The 18,738-nt window shown below is 37.2% G+C and overlaps 2 protein-coding genes and 1 pseudogene across 3 annotated transcripts in view; 1 reads left to right on the top strand and 2 right to left on the bottom strand.

Moving 5' to 3' along the window:
• Positions 1 to 1,747: 1,747 nt before the first annotated feature.
• The window catches only part of LOC149114050 (uncharacterized), a 25,180-nt gene continuing 8,189 nt past the window's right edge, over positions 1,748 to 18,738 (bottom strand). Inside the window, exon 2 of one of the 2 annotated variants that reach the window (XM_089286678.1) lies at positions 1,748 to 4,480. The gene's annotated coding sequence lies outside the window, so the exon portion shown is untranslated. Of the gene's footprint in view, positions 4,481 to 13,643; positions 14,132 to 18,738 lie in introns of those variants that run through there. The other variant, XM_089286677.1, reaches the window with a different exon arrangement.
• Positions 10,057 to 15,424, top strand: LOC149114052 (uncharacterized; annotated as a pseudogene).
• LOC149114051 (uncharacterized) overlaps positions 15,158 to 18,738 on the bottom strand; it is an 11,196-nt gene continuing 7,615 nt past the window's right edge. The window contains exon 1 of the mRNA XM_089286675.1: positions 15,158 to 18,738. This exon is cut by the window's right edge and continues 7,615 nt beyond it. Coding sequence (XP_089142801.1) covers positions 15,586 to 17,088 — 1,503 coding nt within the window. The 5' untranslated portion in view covers positions 17,089 to 18,738 and the 3' untranslated portion in view covers positions 15,158 to 15,585.

Raw genomic sequence — 18,738 nt, 5'->3', positions numbered from 1 at the left:
AACAAGTTAAATATTTGAAACATTTGTCAACACGAGAAGAGAAATTTCGTATCTCCAAGTGACGATGTAATTTTCTATTTATTAATGTAAATTCTAAATCGACATTTTTGGCAAGTTACTGAAGATTTCTGAACATTTTCCGAAGATTTCCAAAGACTTCTGAAGAAGATCCGAAGATGTTTCGATCATAAACCAACAAATTTAAGTACAGTTAAAGTGATGAAAATGTTATCAAAATTGATATCCTCACAGTGTGGATAAAAATGATATCCTCACATGAGGGATATTGTTTTTATCAATTTGTTACCACTGGGTATACCACTAACTTCACTATAATAAAGAGATATAATTAACTATTAACAGTTACTTATTAATTTCTGGTTAAACGTTAAGTTTGGAACTCACTTGTGGGAAACATTATCAGTGCCATTTTGCCTCATGTACGACTGTGTGAGGTGAAACCTGCAACTGAATCCAATCTAATGTACGTTGGTATTTTAGCTTCAATCACCCAGGGGCTCATTATACAATGCACTTAGTACTTATAATCCACCACAGGTTATTATTTTAATTAGAATTTTTAGTTTTTAGGAATTATTCCAAACTTTATTTGTGGAATTATAGGATGACTCCCTGAAACATGGGGAGTGTTAAATGATTTCCCTGCTCACTTGACAGTTTATTGTGGGCCTTTGGAGAAATATTTTATTGTTTCCTGCAACCACATGAATAAACAAGCTGTTTTACTTCCTGTTGTAAATAAAATTAATACAGTAAACACCCACATACATTATAAGAACCTATGATTTTGGGGTTCAGGCTGATCAAGTTCTTATTTACTGTGTGGTTAGTGAGAAATCACCCTGAAAATGTTCTTGAAATGTTTTTAAAATTTGTTTCAGAAATACTACACATTATACATTTCTAAAGGTTTAATAACATATATTATTAACATATGTAATGTTTTAATATATAGTCTGTCAACCTATTATTTGGAGCATGGCCTCCATGTTGGGCAACTCCGCCGTTGTCGTCATCGCCATCGTGCGTACATGCCCACAAGCAATACCGCTAGCCATGATAACCATGAGAAAATCAACTCATGGGTTTCTTTTTCTTTCCTATATGAGTATGGGGCTCCGCTTGGGGGCCCTTTGGGCCGGCGGAGCTCTGCTATTACTTACAGTAAATAAATAAATTTCAAATAAAAAAATTAAAAGTAAAAAAATAAAATAATATAAATATTAAATAAAAATATTAAAGACACCCAGGTAGCTGTTAGCAAATTGGTGTCAACTGTTATTAGTCCCAAAGTCTCATCCTTCCAGGTCCTGTCAGATCTAAATAGTATGGCTCTTAGAGTTTGTATGGTTCAGCACACCATAGTACTTTAAAATGAATGCTTTCTTATTTTGACATCCTCTTTCTTTTCATATAACATTTTTTATTTATTAGGCTGAATTGGTTCTTTTATTTATGGTGCTTTATCGGCCAACTTTCAGCCTGATGTTTTCAATCCTCCACTTGTTCTTATATGTGGGTGTTAACTGTATTCGGTATATGGAGAAGGGGGAAAAGGTTTTAATTTTTATAGTGTCAGAAACATGTGAAAGTTACATAAAATTTTTCAAAAGAGCATTAATTTTTTTATTATAATTATTGAGAAAACATACCTTATTAACCATATTTCAAGTTCTTTTGTCAGAAGTTGACTCAGTTTATCAACTTGAAAGTAGGATTGCTAAATCAAAGAAAAATGTTTTACCACTTTTAATCAATCATATCATTAATCAACTAAAAACACTATTGAGTAGCAATATAATATTGCATTCTGATATCTTAAATTGAGCATATACTGGTATATGCCAAATTGGTATTATTTTGTGATTTTCTGTATGTTTGTTTATTTCAATTTTCAGTTGAAATTTCAAAAATTTTAAAAGCAGTTATTTAATAAATTACAATGTATATACACAAGCAAGTAAAAACTAATAATATAATGTTCTGACATTTTTGGTGACCTCATGATGCCAAGGAATGAATAAAACAAGAGCGAGAACTTTCAAAAGAGTTAAGAACTGTAGATTCACATATAAAATTAATGAAGTTAAGTTAGACAAAGACTTAAGCACGGATCGAATCTGTTTGTACATTCAATTGTGGTCTTAATTTTTTTGGATGTACATCATTTCATTAATTAACCAGTCAAATTTATTCCTACATTTTTTCAACACTTTGAACCAACTAAGGAGGTCCTCAGGGACTGTGCCCACACGGTCTTTATAGTAATGTTTATGTACAGAAGATGACATGCTGTTATAGCCAACCATGGGTGTGTGCAGATGTCCGCGAGCATACCAACACAGCTACCTGTATCGCACAGTTCACATTGAAAATGGTAAAGAACACACTATATCTGTTATTTGGTCTCGTATTCTTGGAGGTTCAGGCCAATTTTCCAACTGGATTGTGCTTTGGAGCTTCAGACTAAGGTCCTTCAACTGAGTCTTAACAATGCTAACACAATCCTGATCCTTGAAAGGTATGACCACCCGGGGCACGTCATTTTCCGCCATTACTGCAATGACTGCTGTACAGCAACCCTCCCATTGATAAAGGCATTAATGGTTGAGTTGATGAGTTGTAGTGGGTACTTTAGGCATGAAAACACAAACTTCAAGCACTCTCACTCATTCGAAAAATAAATCCATGGCGAGGGTACCAGTAAATCATTTTTCGGGTTAAAGTCTTTGTCTAACCTAACTTCATTTATGTAAATCTACAGGTCTTACAGTCTTTCCCATAAAACCATGAGCACCAGAGAAAATTTCTGGAATGTTTATTGTTTTGTGACCAATCAGATGCTAGATGAAACCACAAAAGGTAACTGCCAAACTGCAACACGGATTAGTCATGACTTGAAATGAAACAAGGAGGTGGCTCTTTCTTCCACGACAAATCCTCAGTTTTACCATTTTCAAATACTGAATAATTGTTCTTTTCCTATTTCAGCTTATTTGTATGCAAAAAATAGATATGAATGATATATTAGTGACATATTATGGAAAAGTTATGTTGAGTAGATAGGATCAGACACGGCTAGACAGCACATCTGAGGGCAAAAAAAGAGAGCCAATCAGAAGCAATGCTGACCGGTAATTGTTTCATGTGCAGTTCAAAAGGTCATGCTAGTTGGCTGTGATTGGTGGTTTTCAATGCATATTTTTTTGTAGCTGATCAGAAACCTTCACACGACAAATGAGGTAAACTTGTACCATTGTAAATTTGACAATTTACACTTGTCTTTTAGTCTATTCCAAATTCAGAAGTTTGTGTTTTGAACTGACGGAATCAAGTGACTGGTGTTGGTTTATGGTAAAAAATTACACATTTTCAGGGAGAACCAAAGGGTTGATAAATAGGATGTTTGTGCAAACAGTAAAGAGTACTTCATGGGCGAATCGCGTCAAATACTGTTGGACTGGAACATTGGTTCAGTTATGAAGCCATGGTGACTCTTTGCTTTGACAGCAGCTCTCTAACATGAAAAAAAAAAAAAAAATTCGATATTTTCAAGGGGTATAAAATCTGCGAACTGAGGAAACCAACTCATGGAATTTGAGAATCATTGTACAGCACCAAATTTTTATGACTGACAGCTTGCATGACATCTTGAGCCGGAGAATAGACCAATATCAATATATTAAAATTCAGCCTAAAACAATGCACTTCAGGACAAGGCTCCGAGGAATAACTACAGAGTTTGTGGGGTTTCCCTAGAACCTCATGCTGAGGTCTATTGTGTTAGGCTGAATTTTAATATATCAAAATTGGTCTATTCTTATGTTATACCAGGTGTTATGTCATGCAGGGTTTGTTCAGGTCATGGAAAACCTCACGTGTCACATAATTTTATTAGTCCTGAAATTGAAGTGTGCATCATGGAAAGTCACAAAAAAAACAATAAACTTTCTGAGTAGAAAAGTTGAAAAAACAACAGACAAGTCAGAAAACCAGTTAATTCCAGTAAAAAAAATAAACACTAGCATGCATTTTATTTGTCATGATGTGGGAAAATACTTTAAATTATAGATTGTTTTGACAGCACTTTGAGAACAACTGTTTAACATGGGTCATGGAAAACTTAGAAAGATCATGGAAAAGGTCATGGAAAGTCATGGAATTTCAAAAGCCCAAAAGAATATGAACCTTGTCATGTGTTCCGACACTGAAGAAAGGTAAGGCAAAAACTATGTAAAGCTTTTTTGTTTTACTTTTTGTTCAAACAGGAACAAAGCTAAATCCCAGAAATAACTACCCATATAATTCACAACACTGTATACACTGAAAAGAAATTGGCAGGGAGATACAATTTTTCTGCTCTCAGACACGCTGTCTAGCTGTGTCTGATCCTGTCTGCTTGATTGAACATTGCTTTTCTGTAATATATCATTTATATGTATTCATTGCTTCACATAAGCTGAAATAGAAAAAGAACAGTTTCAGTATCTGAAAATGGTATAATTGAAGATTAGTTGTGGAAGAAAAAGCCAGCTCACTGTTTTGTGCCCAGTCGTGACTAATCCATGTTGGTGGTTATCTTTTGTGGTTTTATCTTGCATCTGATTGGTCGTGAAACAATTAAAAAAAAATTTCTCTGGTGTTCACGGTTTTATGGGATTAAGACTGTAACTCTTTTGAACTCGCTCTCATTTATTCATTCATTGATAATGACATCATGAGGTCGCCAAAATGTTGAACCATTATATTGTTAGTTTTAACTTACTTGACATGTGTATTTCAAAAGCATTATTAATGTAATGTATGTACCCACTTCTGAAATACCCCCTACTGTCAGTGCACTCAGGATATTCCATCAAATAAATAACAATCAATGGGATTTTTAGAACTAATAGATTACCAGTACCAATCTTTTTTCCCTTGATTATGTATGTTTTTAAAAATCTGCAGTATTAATCCTATCCATTACTATTGTATGCTCATCTTACGTTATCAGTTTTACTATCTGCTGCATATCCAGTCTCAACAAACAGTACTCACAAACATTTTATGCTATACCAGTCTCTGTACCAGTAGCACGCTAGGCACGTCAGCTATGTTTTCTTGGCTAGTGTACAGTGTTTCCTTTCTCTCCTCTACCCCCCCCCCCCCTATAAATAAACTTGGACTACTGGCCTGGGCGCACACCTTCCACTTAGCTATTGCCTGCATCAGGCTGGGTGGGTCCCTTACTCCACCTTATTCTTACCTACCTAAGCAGCTAGGTTGGGGGGCTTAATTCTCTGGGTGAGTGTGCTATCACCCCTATTCATTCACCGGGTGTGTCTGCCAACCGCCCAAGTTTCTGCTTTGGGGTTTGTGTCTGCTAACCACCCCACTTTGCTTGCAGGGTGTGTCTGCTAACCACCCAATTACCGTCCAGGGTGTGTCGCTACCACCCACCTTGTTGCTATTCCAGGGAGCACCCAGTGTCCATGGTCCCATTCACTGCCAGATTTGTCTAGTTATTTTTTGTCCAGAGAATATTATTAGAGAGCGAGTTGTTGTTAATACATAGGAAACAACATGATTTAAAGCTATCACCTCAAAACCAGTCTTAACACATAAATTTCACTGTTGAATTAATTCTTTTAGAAATGGATTTGTAAAATTCCTAGCAACGTCACATGTTAAGATCAGTGCTGTTGACAAACTGGAACTGGTTGTTATGTGAAATAATGTGAAATTAATTGGCCATTTTTGATTGCACTTTAATTTAGCATGAAAGTTTTAACTGTTTTAACAGTTTAAGGTAATTCCCTTGAAATTGTTTTACTCTCAACCTTTTTATGAAACTTGGCATAATTAACATTCATGATATGAACATTACAAAAATGCAATAAAAAAATGGGGTCACCGTACTTGTTTACGCGTCAGCAGGCTCTTAAAATGGTGTATTTTTACTGGTTGCACGTTACAAGTTCGGATAACCTTCACTGAGAATTAAGTCTTGGTTACTTAAAGGACACAAAATTTTATCTTGAAAGTAAAGCTTCTTTTATACACATAACCAGCATTGCTTCATTTAAGCTGCTTTTGATTGCCTGGTTGTGGGAATATTGCACGTTTCGGATGGTTCCGTGGTTAGCTTGAAGTCCTCGCCTTGGCCAAAATACATCCAGAACGGAACTATTTTCCAAAAAAAATCATGTTCTACTATCAAACTTTTTTTTCTTCTTCAAGTATGTTCTTATTAGACTGTTCTTAGCAAATACCTGAAAAAAAATTGGGGGGTCACCCGTGCTTGTTTAAGAGAAAAGGAGCATTTATTTTGCTATTGAGCTTAGTTTGAGGGAAATCTCTTATGTTTTGTATGTACACAAGCTCGTGCGTGCACTAGGATGATGCGAAAATCATGTGCAGTAGGGATGCGCAATGCAATGCTAAGAAATCACCATAACTGTTATGTAGACATTGCAACAAAGAATAGCCATACACTGGTGAACAAGTTATGGTCATTTTCTTGAGACTACAAGTTACCATGAAGAATGGTAATGGTAATTGACCTGTTGAAAACATCCCTTGATTTTAGCTTTAATTAAAATAAGTACTTCAATATTTAATTTTTTACAAAGTTTAAAAAATTGTGGAAGTGGGTTCAGAGCCACCTTAAACGTTTGAAAAATTGAAGTGGCACTGAACCCTGCCATGATTTTTTGTAACGTGCCAATGCGACCAGGTTCACTCACCATGTCATGATCATGTATTTAGAAATACATTTCAATGGCAGAAACTATTTCCTTTGTTACAGCACAACAACAAACTTTATTTGCTGTCTTTCTTGCCTTTACAGTTAATAATAATTATTAATGGTTATTCTAGACAGCCTGTACTCTGATTTCATTCCTCATTAATAGTTAATTGTTTATAAAAGGCTAAAAGTTACTAAAATTTTAAAACCAAAACGTTTTTGACCGTACGGTCATCATCAGTGGTACATAATGGAAATGTACATACAACTTGGTTTTTGCTGGATTAAGTTATTCCTGAGGGGTTCAACAGTTTTGCAATGAAAGAATGTACTTGTTTGTTTAGGGATGGTTTATTGCAAGCAATTAGCAGACCTTCTATTAATAATTATTTCATCTGAAAAGTGGTTTTCTCAGTGCACACAATGTTAATGTTCCATGTGTATGCATGGGTTGGGTGTTTTGTGAAGTTGATGGGCCGGTTCGGAGTTGTGAGACTTGATGTTCTCGTGTTTTGCCTTTCATACTGCGAAGTTTCTTTTTATTTCCCCAATGTAGGTTTCGCCACATGTGCACTCAGCACGGTAGATGACATTTGATTTGTGCCGGTTTTCATCTTTGAGATTGAATAAACTTTTGATTTTAATTATTAGGTAATTAGGAATGAAATTAGAGTACTGGCTGCCTGGAATAACCATAGGGGCTGGTGGAGTAGGGAAGCCAGTTGATATATTAAGTATTAACCAAATTAAATCTACCCTGATGGAAACTGTATCAAAGGATTTCCCACATGTAGCAAGTCCCACCTAGTACAAAAATCAAAAGAATTTCCTTCAATTGTATTTTTTATTAAGCCCAGCTTGCAAGAACCAATCAGTACTTTAAAATATTCATGACCTACATGTACACTTTAGTTCTTGGTCAAGGTAAGACTCCCTTAATGACCTGTTCACTATTATAGATTCATTCTACGGATATTTTTGCAAGCAGCCTTTTTTCTTTTCCATGTCAATTCCTGCTTTTAATAAATTATATTGTGGCTACAAGTCTGCCCTGTTGTTCAGATAACAACAACTCCTGCTTTGTCATGTGAAACATTAACATACAATCAATTTTGTTAGCTGTTTTTGGTTTAATCAAGACAAATTACTCGACTTCCAACTTTTCAAGTGTTTATTTGTTTGAGAAACTACAGAAGTACTGAGCGACAAAGAAAGAGAAGATTGATTTTATACAAGACTAGAAACTATTTAGTGTATGCTTCGCAAATTCTAAGCCAGCTGTGGATTAAAAGAAACAGTACTGTTTGGAAAAAGCCTAATTAATAACCTGCCTATCGGTTACTTATCACACAAAAGTTTGAATTTTGATGTGTAGGTGACAACCCTTGTCAGATCAGGGTATTGCCAAAAATGCAGTTTGGATCTTGGCAGTCTGCAAACAGGCCCTATTTTTAATAGTTTTAAAACTAGTCATAATAAATCTTGTCAAAAACCAGTATTTTTAATTTTTATTCAGCTCTGATTGTCAACAGTGGCCAATTAAATGATAAATGGATACGAGCTGAGTTTCCATCTCACCTCTCAACACCAAGCAGAAGGAGAAGAGAATCTCTGTCTCTTCCTACATGTTACGTCATACCACAGGGAAAATCACCCAATGTTTATGTACATGATCCCAAATGAGATGCATTTTTCACCTACTCGTCTGAATATGCATTTGGCCTGCGAGCAGGCTCTAGTTTGGGTGTTGCCCTCAAGCACCGCTATCTGGCTTTTTGCTTTGGTGTGCAGTATAAGTGTGGGGGGCCTAACTAGAGCCTGCACAAAAGCCATTGAATTTTGAAGTTCCTCTGTTTATCCACAAAATTAATGGAACATTCTGATTGGTCAGAAATGACAGGTGTGGTTAGTGTTACCAAAACTAGGACAACCAAGTCAAAACAAATCAATAGAACCCAGAAATAACTCAGCCCAAGGGTATACAATGCAAGAATTACATGCCAAGCTGTACAGCTCCCAAAGTGATCCCGACCCCAAAATGACCCCCAACCCTGCAATGATCCCCAAATTGACCCCGAAATGATCCCTGTTTTTGTTGTTATTGACCCTGAAATGATCCCCAGTGAATCTCAGGAATGCTGACAAAACATGGGACTGTGGATTGCTCAATGATAAAGGAAACTAAAGCCAATTTGGCCTATGTAGTAAATTGATTTATGGTATTGATATGAACAACTAAAAGAGAATTAACAAAAATTAAAAATCGGTAGTGACTTAATAACAGTAAAAGTTGTAAAAGTATTTTTGAATAAAGGTAATATGCGTTTTTATAAAGAGATAGTTATGAAATGGTAAGCGTGCAGCGTGCAAATATCGAGGTATGTATGCATGCAGGAGGTTGCTAAGCGGAAAACATGCAGACCTATGACCTCTAAAAATAACTTGCCATAGCACAGTCTAACGGCTCTACTCTACTTAAAATTCCTGCTAATAACACAGTATAATTCATCCTTAGAGACCCAGGGGCTACAAGTTGGGATGATGCGATGTTTTCAGGCGAAAGTTTACTTCAAGAGCGGAAGATTCACTGGGCACTTATTCTTACCAAACCAGTTCCAAAGTGTTCGAATTCTGTCCCACTGATTGGGAGTAACCAGACTTGCTTTTGAGTTAAAAACACTTAAAACTAAATTGCTATTGATGGTAATCTTTTTGCATCACAAAAATTACCATAACTTGTTTATCATCCAATAGTCAGGCCTTCTGATACTACACGATGGTGCGATTTCGCACAATCGATCTCAAATCGCGTCCGATCGCACAATTCATGAAAAATCCCATAATTCACAAAAGAACGCACAACATTCATAAAATAAAACACAAATCAACAAGTGTCTTAGGAATTCCTGCATAAATACGCGATTTTTAAGATGATTTACCTTGGAAAAAGCCTAAAATACCTTTGTCACCTTCGAGTTTGTAAACATTCGAAGCTGCAAGGCATTATTTTGCATGTCGGAGGCCTGGTATATGGCAAGCCAATTGTAGCAATATTCAATACCTAAATTCAATTTCAATTCAATGAAAATTCAATTTCAATTCAATGAAAATTCAATTTCAATTCAGTGAAAATTCAATTTCAATTCAGTGAAAATTCAATTTCAATTCAGTGAAAATTCAATTTCAATTCAGTGAAAATTCAATTTCAATTCAATGAAAATTCAATTTCAATTCAATGAAAATTCAATTTCAATTCAATGAAAATTCAATTTCAATCCAATGAAAATTTATTCAATGCGCAAAGCATCTTGGGTGGAACATCGGGGAATCGGCCAAATCTCCTCCCGCCATTTTAGCCAACAAAATGGAGGAAAGTCTTCGAAATCTTGCAGATTTGCTGGGTGAATGCTTGCGACTGGTTTCGCAAGTCTTAGCCAGTAGTAGTTCCAGCTCAAATGGGAACGTTACGGATTCAGTTACACAAGGGGTATCAGGAAATAACTTCAGTTCAACGAGCAACGTTTCCAGTGCTGTCGAACGAGCTCGGTCCATGTTGCAAAGAAGTCGAAGTACAGGATTGTGTTCTCGCTTGAGTCGACGGGAGCGACTTCGAGCAGCATCACCTTCTACCGTACCTAGTAGTAGTGGAGCAAAGAAACAAAAAACAACTCCAGAACAGCCTAAACCGTTTGAATTTGCTCTTATGTATGTGGAGGACGACGAAGAAAATTTGTCAATTAACCATGACAACATTTTGCTTCGAGGATTTGTTAATTTAGTGAGCACGGATGGAGAGGCAGAACTTCGATCCAAAATTGGCGATGCAATTAGACTAAAACATCCATTAGTCAGTAATGGGGATTTTGTGTTTCTTCGTGCTAACCGGTGGAAGTTAAGCATACCTGTCAGTTGTGGAGAGTACTCGTACAAGCAAGTGAAACTGCTCTGCGGACAAGGAGCTATTTATGTTAAACTGAAAAGTGGACTGAACTGTTTAATATGCGATGGTGACATAAATAGCTCATCAGATCATGATGATTTGCCTGGTAAGTATGTTATTGCTGTCATTAATTTGGGCCTAGTTAATAAAATTAAAAAAAAAAAACAATACTAACATTAAAACATTAAATTTGCTGCCTTTTTTGTATGTCAAGGTATCATGGACCATCCCCAGGGAACCTAAGACAAGGAGGGGACAACGTTGTTGATTTGCTAGTCCTGGATGTGGAGAATAAATTATAAACAAGAATGAAACCTTTGTTAAATTGACAATGGGTTGTTTGGCCCCCAAAGGTTAAACATACTCTCATACATTTGTGGAAATTGAAACAATGTAGATTGTGTGCCTATTAGTGTAATAATTTCCTGGTGTGCCAGCATTGCTCTGTATAGTGACACTTAAAGGAGTAGGTCACTCCAAAAACCGTGTATTTTTTCCCATCACCAATAAAAAGTTCACATTGAGTTGAGTTACTCACCGTTGTTTTAGCTTCTGAAGTGGATGCGATCCCAATGAAAAAGAAGTGAAAAGTTCGACACCGGGAGCCGCCATTTTGAAAGGATCTTGAAGGCCAGGCCGCATATCCGTGATGTCATTCCGTCCGAATTGGCGCAAAGCTCAAAGGCTAATGCTCTTCTTTTCTGTTCTAAATTCAGTTGTGAGCTGAAAAATTTGGCCCAGGCTGTAAAACCGGAACCGAAAAGGATAGGGAAAGGGGAGTGACTTCCCTCAACTTGCCTAAAAAGAACAAAAAATTGCCAAAGAAGTGGTTCGAACAGCTACGTCGGGATGAGAGATTCATGCCAAAAAAACTCGAAAATGTGTACGTGTGCAACGAGCATTTCACAGACGACTGTTTCAAAACTCAATACCGATTTGAGCTTGTGGCTGGAAACACAAGAAGGAGGTCATTGAAGAAAAATGCTTTCCGACAATTTTTCAACGGAAGGCCCTTGTAAAGGCACGTATTGCAAGCGAACGGCGCATCGCAAGGAGCGAAAAGAGGTAGCTATCAGTTATACTTTTCATTTTTAAAAACTTTTTTGCCCGGCAGAACTGTCGTTGACTTGATTGGGTAAATATTATTTCTGCGCAAGAAATTGAAGCTCCTCGCTAGACGACAGGGCTTGAAATTCAAGAAAAAACCTTGGGGCCAGCTGGCCCCTAAGTTTTCAGGTTTGGTCGCCAGCACAAGTATTTTAGTCGCCAAAAATTTTTGACCCCTCAGGCAATATATTTTCACGAAAAAGACGCTAAAACGGCGTGAATCACGGGTCAGTTTCATGTATAATCAGTTTGCCGCTTTTTTTTTTCTATAATAACAGGGAAAATGGCTGAATGAAATTATTTTCATCATTTACCAGTCTTACCAGTATTTATAAAAAAATGTTACAAGCTTTAATTCATTATATTTCGTAGACTGGCGCTAGGGTTTTCGTGTTTTCGTGTTCATTGATGCATAGCGACTGCATGCGTTTTTTGGAAGTAATATATTAAATTTCTTAGGGTACTGAGGGAACTTCAAATGCCCTGCAGATTTCTTTAAAATTACAAGTCAAACTAACCCGGTACGGTTTTCTTTTATCGAAAAAGTATTTTTTTCGCTTTATAAATCTCTTGTGTGGGCCAAAATCAGAGCGTGTTTAATAATCGGCCTTGACAGCCAGGGATGAGTTAAAATACTTACAAATTTTTAAATGCTATCTAATTTGATTTGGAATACATCGGAAGAAGTAGTTAACTGTACATCAGTCCTATCTACATATCGACAATTACCGATAACAACTCCTGCTATAGCGCAATCCGATATCCGCATGTAAATAATATTTTGTCTGAAATGTGTTACAGTTTGTTTTCAATTTTATCAACACGATTCATCATTAATTAAGGACAGTGTTTTTGCATTCACATCATTTTTGGGAATTACAGTTGCTAATGAAAGCAAATCTACGGTAAAAAATGAAGCTTTAATTTTACTGCATGCTTTGTCAAGTAACGAGGCGAGTAAACACGACACATGCGATACGGATAAACACACTAGCAGAGTGAATTTTCCTTCATCAGCTGATGTTTACGCATGTAAAAGTTCCATAAACTTTTTTCTTCTATCCAAAATCTATTACATATGCTTAGCTTTCCAACAATACAAATTACAATTCTCACAAAAAATCTTATGTAATGATAAGGAATGTCGTCAATTTCACATTTCACGTCAAAGACGTCGATTTCACTTCGCATCTTACATGTAAAGTCACTGCGTATTTCACAAGAATCCACGTAGTCCATAAGTGTAAAGAAACCTGGCAAACACGTACGAGCACGAGCAAAAAGTATCCAAATTTTATAAGTAAAAACACGGACTTGTGAGGTGGAAAGCATTCGCCCGATTTAAACACACAATTGAAAACTCGTCAGTTTCTGTGATACCAGAACTCCCTCCGCATTGAACCGCCAGTAAAATAAAAATGGAGACAAATCAGATCAAAAGCATTATACTGGGGATTTATTTAAGCCACCAATTCAATTCTGAGAGCAATATACAATTAATAGTAAACTTCCTCTTCCGCTAACTGCGCCCATTGCAATTGTACTGTAAAATGTACCTTCCATCTTGGTGACCTACTCCGGCTGTTCTCGGCAACAAACACATTCTCTTTGCGTCAGCATGGCTGCACATCTTTCACAAGTACACCACAGAGCATTTTCCAACCAATCGTTCCATTCAACTTGATTATTATCATCCCCGGAATCACTAGCACGTTCTAGCTTCAAGCGCAGCCATACTAAAGCTCAAACGAACAAACACCTTCTCGGACGGAATGACGTCAGGTATATGCGGCCTGGCCTTCAAGATCCTTTCAAAATGGCGGCTCCCGGTGTCGAACTTTTCACTTCTTTTTCATTAGGATCGCATCCAGTTCAGAAGCTAAAACAACGGTGAGTAACTCAACTCAATGTGAACTTTTTATTGGTGACGGAAAAAAATACACGGTTTCTGGAGTGACCTACTCCTTTAAGACAATTTGAAATTGCCTTTCTTCCTTTGCTAGAGTTATTTGAGACAAAGTTTTAATGCCAAAACTAAATTGTTACCATAGTAACATTTCTTCATTTTTACTACAGTACTTGAATTCTGTAAAATAGAGTAAGAGATCTTTTTTTCATTTTAAAATTTTTGCTCATCATATTTCTAGTGCTAATAGTAAACCGGCAATGTGTGTAACAGTTGCCCATGGTAAAAACTCTTGTTGGCATAAAAATCCATCTCCTTCTGTAGTCATAGTACAAAGCTTCCGGCTTGTTCCTCACAAGGCAAGTTGTCAGCAAATATTTATCCTGTAATTTTACTTTTTTGGCAGAAATGTTGAGTCAACCAGTTTCTGAACAACAGAAGCAAAGTGAAATGCAATCAGTACCCATTTCTGAAGAGGGTAGTACAGGATTTCAGTCGCAGGGTAGGAGACACTAGCTGATAACACTGAAGATCCATCAGTGGATTTGCTTGCAAAGCGTTGTGTAAATTACTGTAGAGCCAATGGCATTGAGAATCCTGTAGAAATTTTACGTTATGCACAAAGTGTGATTGTAAGCGGAAGGCCACTGGATGTGCAAGATGTTTCTGAAAGTCTAGAGGGTGAAACCAACTTCATCTTAATCAATCGACAAGATGTTTTAAAATCAGCAATGGATGAAGTGCAATTTTTAAAAGACCCCAGACTAACACTCTCAGTTGGATTTTATGGTGAGTGTGCTGAGGATTATGGTGGCCCTCAAAAAGAGTTCTTTCGCCTATGTTTACGAGATATTAAAGCTACATACTTTGACAATGGTCTTAAAGACCATCTTGCTAATGATTATTCAACCATTGGGCTTATTATGGCCCTTAGCACTTTGCAGAATGGCAGTATCCCCAGATTTGCGAAAGAAGATAACCTCCAAGCGCTTTTTTCTTCCCAAGAGCCATCAAGCCCTTGTATTGCAAAGCTTCGAATTGATTTTAAAAACCTGGGGCTTTATGAAATAGGGAATGCTATACCTAACTTCCTTCATCTTTTCAGACCTTCCCAAAGTTATGCTTTATCGAGAAGAAAGTTGATGGCCCTTCTTTCACCAAATTTTTCTGAAGACGGTAGCAATGCACGCCGTTTTGAAACAGAAATGTATGAGTTGTTGTCTAAATACACCAGACTTGCAGCAAGTGGGCAAAGGGGTGCAATCACTTTGGGGCATATACTTCAATTTGTTACTGGCAGTGATGAAGAGCCCCTACTAGGGTTTAGAGTAGCACTTTCTATAGAGTTCGTTGATGCAACAAGTCATGGCACAAACCCCCACACAGAATGCCCTTTTCTACCTACTGCTAACACCTGTGCAAATACCTTGAGCTTACCAAGATGTACAAATGGTTCATTGCTGCCAAGTGAGGAGCAACTATTTAATCTTTATGATTTGGCCTTTGCAAATGCATATTTTGGAAAGCTGTAATGTTCTGATTATAGGTTACAAAAAGTTGACATTATTTGTAAGTGTTTTTAGTCACAAGAACTTTCACTAATTAATTCTATCACAGTGTCATATCCATTGAAATGCGAGGATAATATCTGTTCCACCAGAGATAACTGCTGATGTTACTGTTGTATTTTACTGAAATAAAACAAGTTGAAGTTACTGAAGTACGTTTTCAACTCTCAAGTTGTGTACTGAACTTGATTGGCAATCTTGCAGCCATATTGAATCCTGTTACATGATTGTTCCTGATTTTTTCTTATCTCTGCACACATCCCACACAGCAACTGCACATAGCTGCACAATTTGTCAATAAGGTATAGTGTTGTTAAATGTTTTCAATGCTTTCTTTTACTATCTGGTGAATTTTAGTGTATATATCCATGCCTATTTGTGTTGATGACGCCAGTGGGTCGATCTGCTCCAGAACTTTCGCTTGAACTGACTGATGTTCAACTGGTAATGTGACTGGGGGAACAAAAACATTGTTATTGCTATCTTCAAATGGAGATGGCCCGTCAGGGTCAACACCGTAGAATTCCAGATCATTGGGATCCTCGTCTAGTTGCCCGTGTGGTAAGGGGTTCTCCTTGTTTAGCATGCCATTTACCCACATCTGATACGGAGACCAATGGTTTGCTGTCCTTACCTTGTTATGGTTAAAAGCCTTCATATATTCGCGAAGTGCAAGGTTTATTCTTGGGATGAATGTCAAATGCAGCGCAAATAGATCCGTTGGGTTCTTGATGTTGAGCAAGCTTGTATCTTCCAATGCATAAAACATGTAATAGAAAAGATGGCACACGCACCTGAACACGTCCCTCCAGAGTCTTTCAATTCTCTGATTTCTTGTGGAGGGACCTGCTATAAAACTCCCCCGACCTTCACCTCTTGCTTCCACCATAGCATCACAAACTTGTACATTCTCGACACCATAATCCACATGAATACGTGATGGCCACAACGCATCATTTTCAATTGCTTTCAGAAAAAGTTCCAGAACAGTTTGCGAAAGATTGTTATTACTGCATCTGAGAAACATAATCCGTCTGGAAAAACCATCTATGCACCCATGGATTACAAGACCCCAGCGAATAAGAGAGTGGTGCCCATCTAAATGCCATAGAGAATTTGGCCACGGGACCGAGTATTGCCTACGAGAAACAACAATCCCCCACCTCAAGGCAGTATTCGCCGGATCCACCCTTGCCAAACACTCACAAATTCTTCTCCTTTGAACCCTCAGTCCAACTGACTTAAGGTACCCGGCTAAGTATGTTCGCCCTGTTGTAAATCCATGACGACCCATATATTTGAGAACTAACTCATCCAATTCCGCATCCGACAACAAACTAAACCGCACCGTGTTTTGCAAGCCATATGACTGTATTCTGCGATAAATTGTCCAGCGAGACACGCCAAACATCCGAGAAATTTTTGCCATTGAGAATCCAAGTCCAAGAAGATCTTCTAACGTTTCGGCAGGTATGTAGAACTGAGGTCTCCCAGAATTTCCCGTTCTGAGGGTTTCGCATTCACTTCGTGAAATTAATGAAGGTTCTACTGCTACAGTTTTGATGTGATTTTCGATAGCCCGTAGTACTTCTAAAAAGGCTGTAGCTAGGGACTCCCACGCCATCCGATCTTGCTCAATGTCAAAGGCAATAGAACGCAAAAGACTTACAGTTCTATCGAGAACTACAAATTGTACTTGCAAGTCTTTGATGTTTGTTTCATTGCTGCTTATATATTCCTCTGTCCTATCCAGCACAGACGACAAAAATTTGGGTAAATCCTTTTCTGCGTCAAACTCTGATTCGGCACGCGCCATATTGCCAGTAAAATGTTCCCGCGGAAAAATTAAAGCATACAGCTCCCGTATTCTAACTACCCCGGATGCAACTTACCATTTCCGGTCACTAACCGGAAGTGATTTTCAACAGGATGAGTAACTATATATACTTTCTTTGAATCGTGATTTTATTTCTTCATTGAATGAATTTCGTTGCATTGAAATTGAACTTTCATTGAATTGAAACTGAATTTTCATTGAATTGAAATTGAATTTTCATTGAATTGAAATTGAATTTTCATTAAATTGAAATTGAATTTTCATTGAATTGAAATTGAATTTTCATTGAATTGAAATTGAATTTCATTGAATTGAAATTGAATTTCACTGAATTGAAATTGAATTTCATTGAATTTCATTGAATTTCATTGAATTTCGGTATTGAATATTGCTACAATTAGCTTGCCATACTGGTACGAGTCTTATTCTTAAAGAGTCGCCTATTGGTGAAACACAAACACGCCCTTTGTTCAGATTAGCCAATCTGAATGGCTGATATATGCACATACGATGGAATTTATACGTTCAATTGGGAATATGGTGTGTTGTTCAGCGGGAAATGATTCAACATTTTTAACCAAATGGCTTGTTTTACTGGCTACATTTATCTGGTAGACGTTTGCTCGTGGTATGTTTTCGTCACCTTGCAAACTTTAACCAGTGCGATTTTTGAAACGTGTTGAAGAAAATTTTGTTCATGACAGAATTTCGTGCAGTCAACTTGTACAGTAGAACCCCGCTAACTCGAGTCGGTTTACTCCAATTTCCCCTGGATTTGACCAAAAAATTTCAGTTGTGACTCGAAGAGTCCCCTTTGATTATCAACTACTGTCTACAGGGAGAAAGACTGTTTTGTTATGTTCAAGCTAGTTTTGTTATACAATACTATTATGAAATCAGATGTGAGTTTGACAGACTGGCATATGTTATAAATTAACCTACATGTACTGTGGGGTTTTATATAAGTTTATGATCTGCCTGCTAATTATGGATAGAATAGTATCATTGTGAAGCAGGATGAAGTGTTTAAAAACTGAAAATTCAATGGTGGTTTGATTGATGATCCTTACAAAATAAATTTTAAAAAGTTGGTTTGTTGTATGCAGAGATATAATACTGTACATAAAAACAAAGCGTAAGAAGCTAATCGTAGCATGCAAGAATATCAATAATTATTAACCGCGCGGCCATGGGCCGAGCACAGTTCATGGTTTACCCGTGGTTTTTTAACCGCGCGGCCATGGGCCGAGCGCGGTTCATGGTTTACCCGCGGTTTTTTTTTAACCGCGCGGCCATGGGCCGAGCGCGGTTCTAGGTTTACCCGTGGTTTATTATTATTTTTTTTTTTTGTCGGTGACCAGACGCAGACCTCCGCTCGGCCAAACTTTGAGTCACGCAACATGTGATGTTTTTCCGCCAGAAGCTGTTAAAACATAAATACACGGACAATTTTACGGATATTGTTTTCTTTTTGTGGGTAAAATATATTTTCTTTTCGTTTTATCAAAGCGTTGGATTTAAAGGGAATAATAAATACGCTGAAAAAAGGTATTATGTCAGCCATGGAATGCGCTGACGTTGCAGCTTTCACTTTTGCTACGTGACAAATAAGATCGTGTTTACTTTACA

Source organism: Orbicella faveolata, unplaced genomic scaffold, assembly GCF_042242905.1.
Source record: "Orbicella faveolata isolate gen_17 unplaced genomic scaffold, um_ofav_v1 contig_14, whole genome shotgun sequence".
NCBI lineage: Eukaryota > Metazoa > Cnidaria > Anthozoa > Scleractinia > Merulinidae > Orbicella > Orbicella faveolata.
Note: the sequence above shows the minus strand (reverse complement) of the source record. Positions and strands in the feature narration are given on the sequence as shown.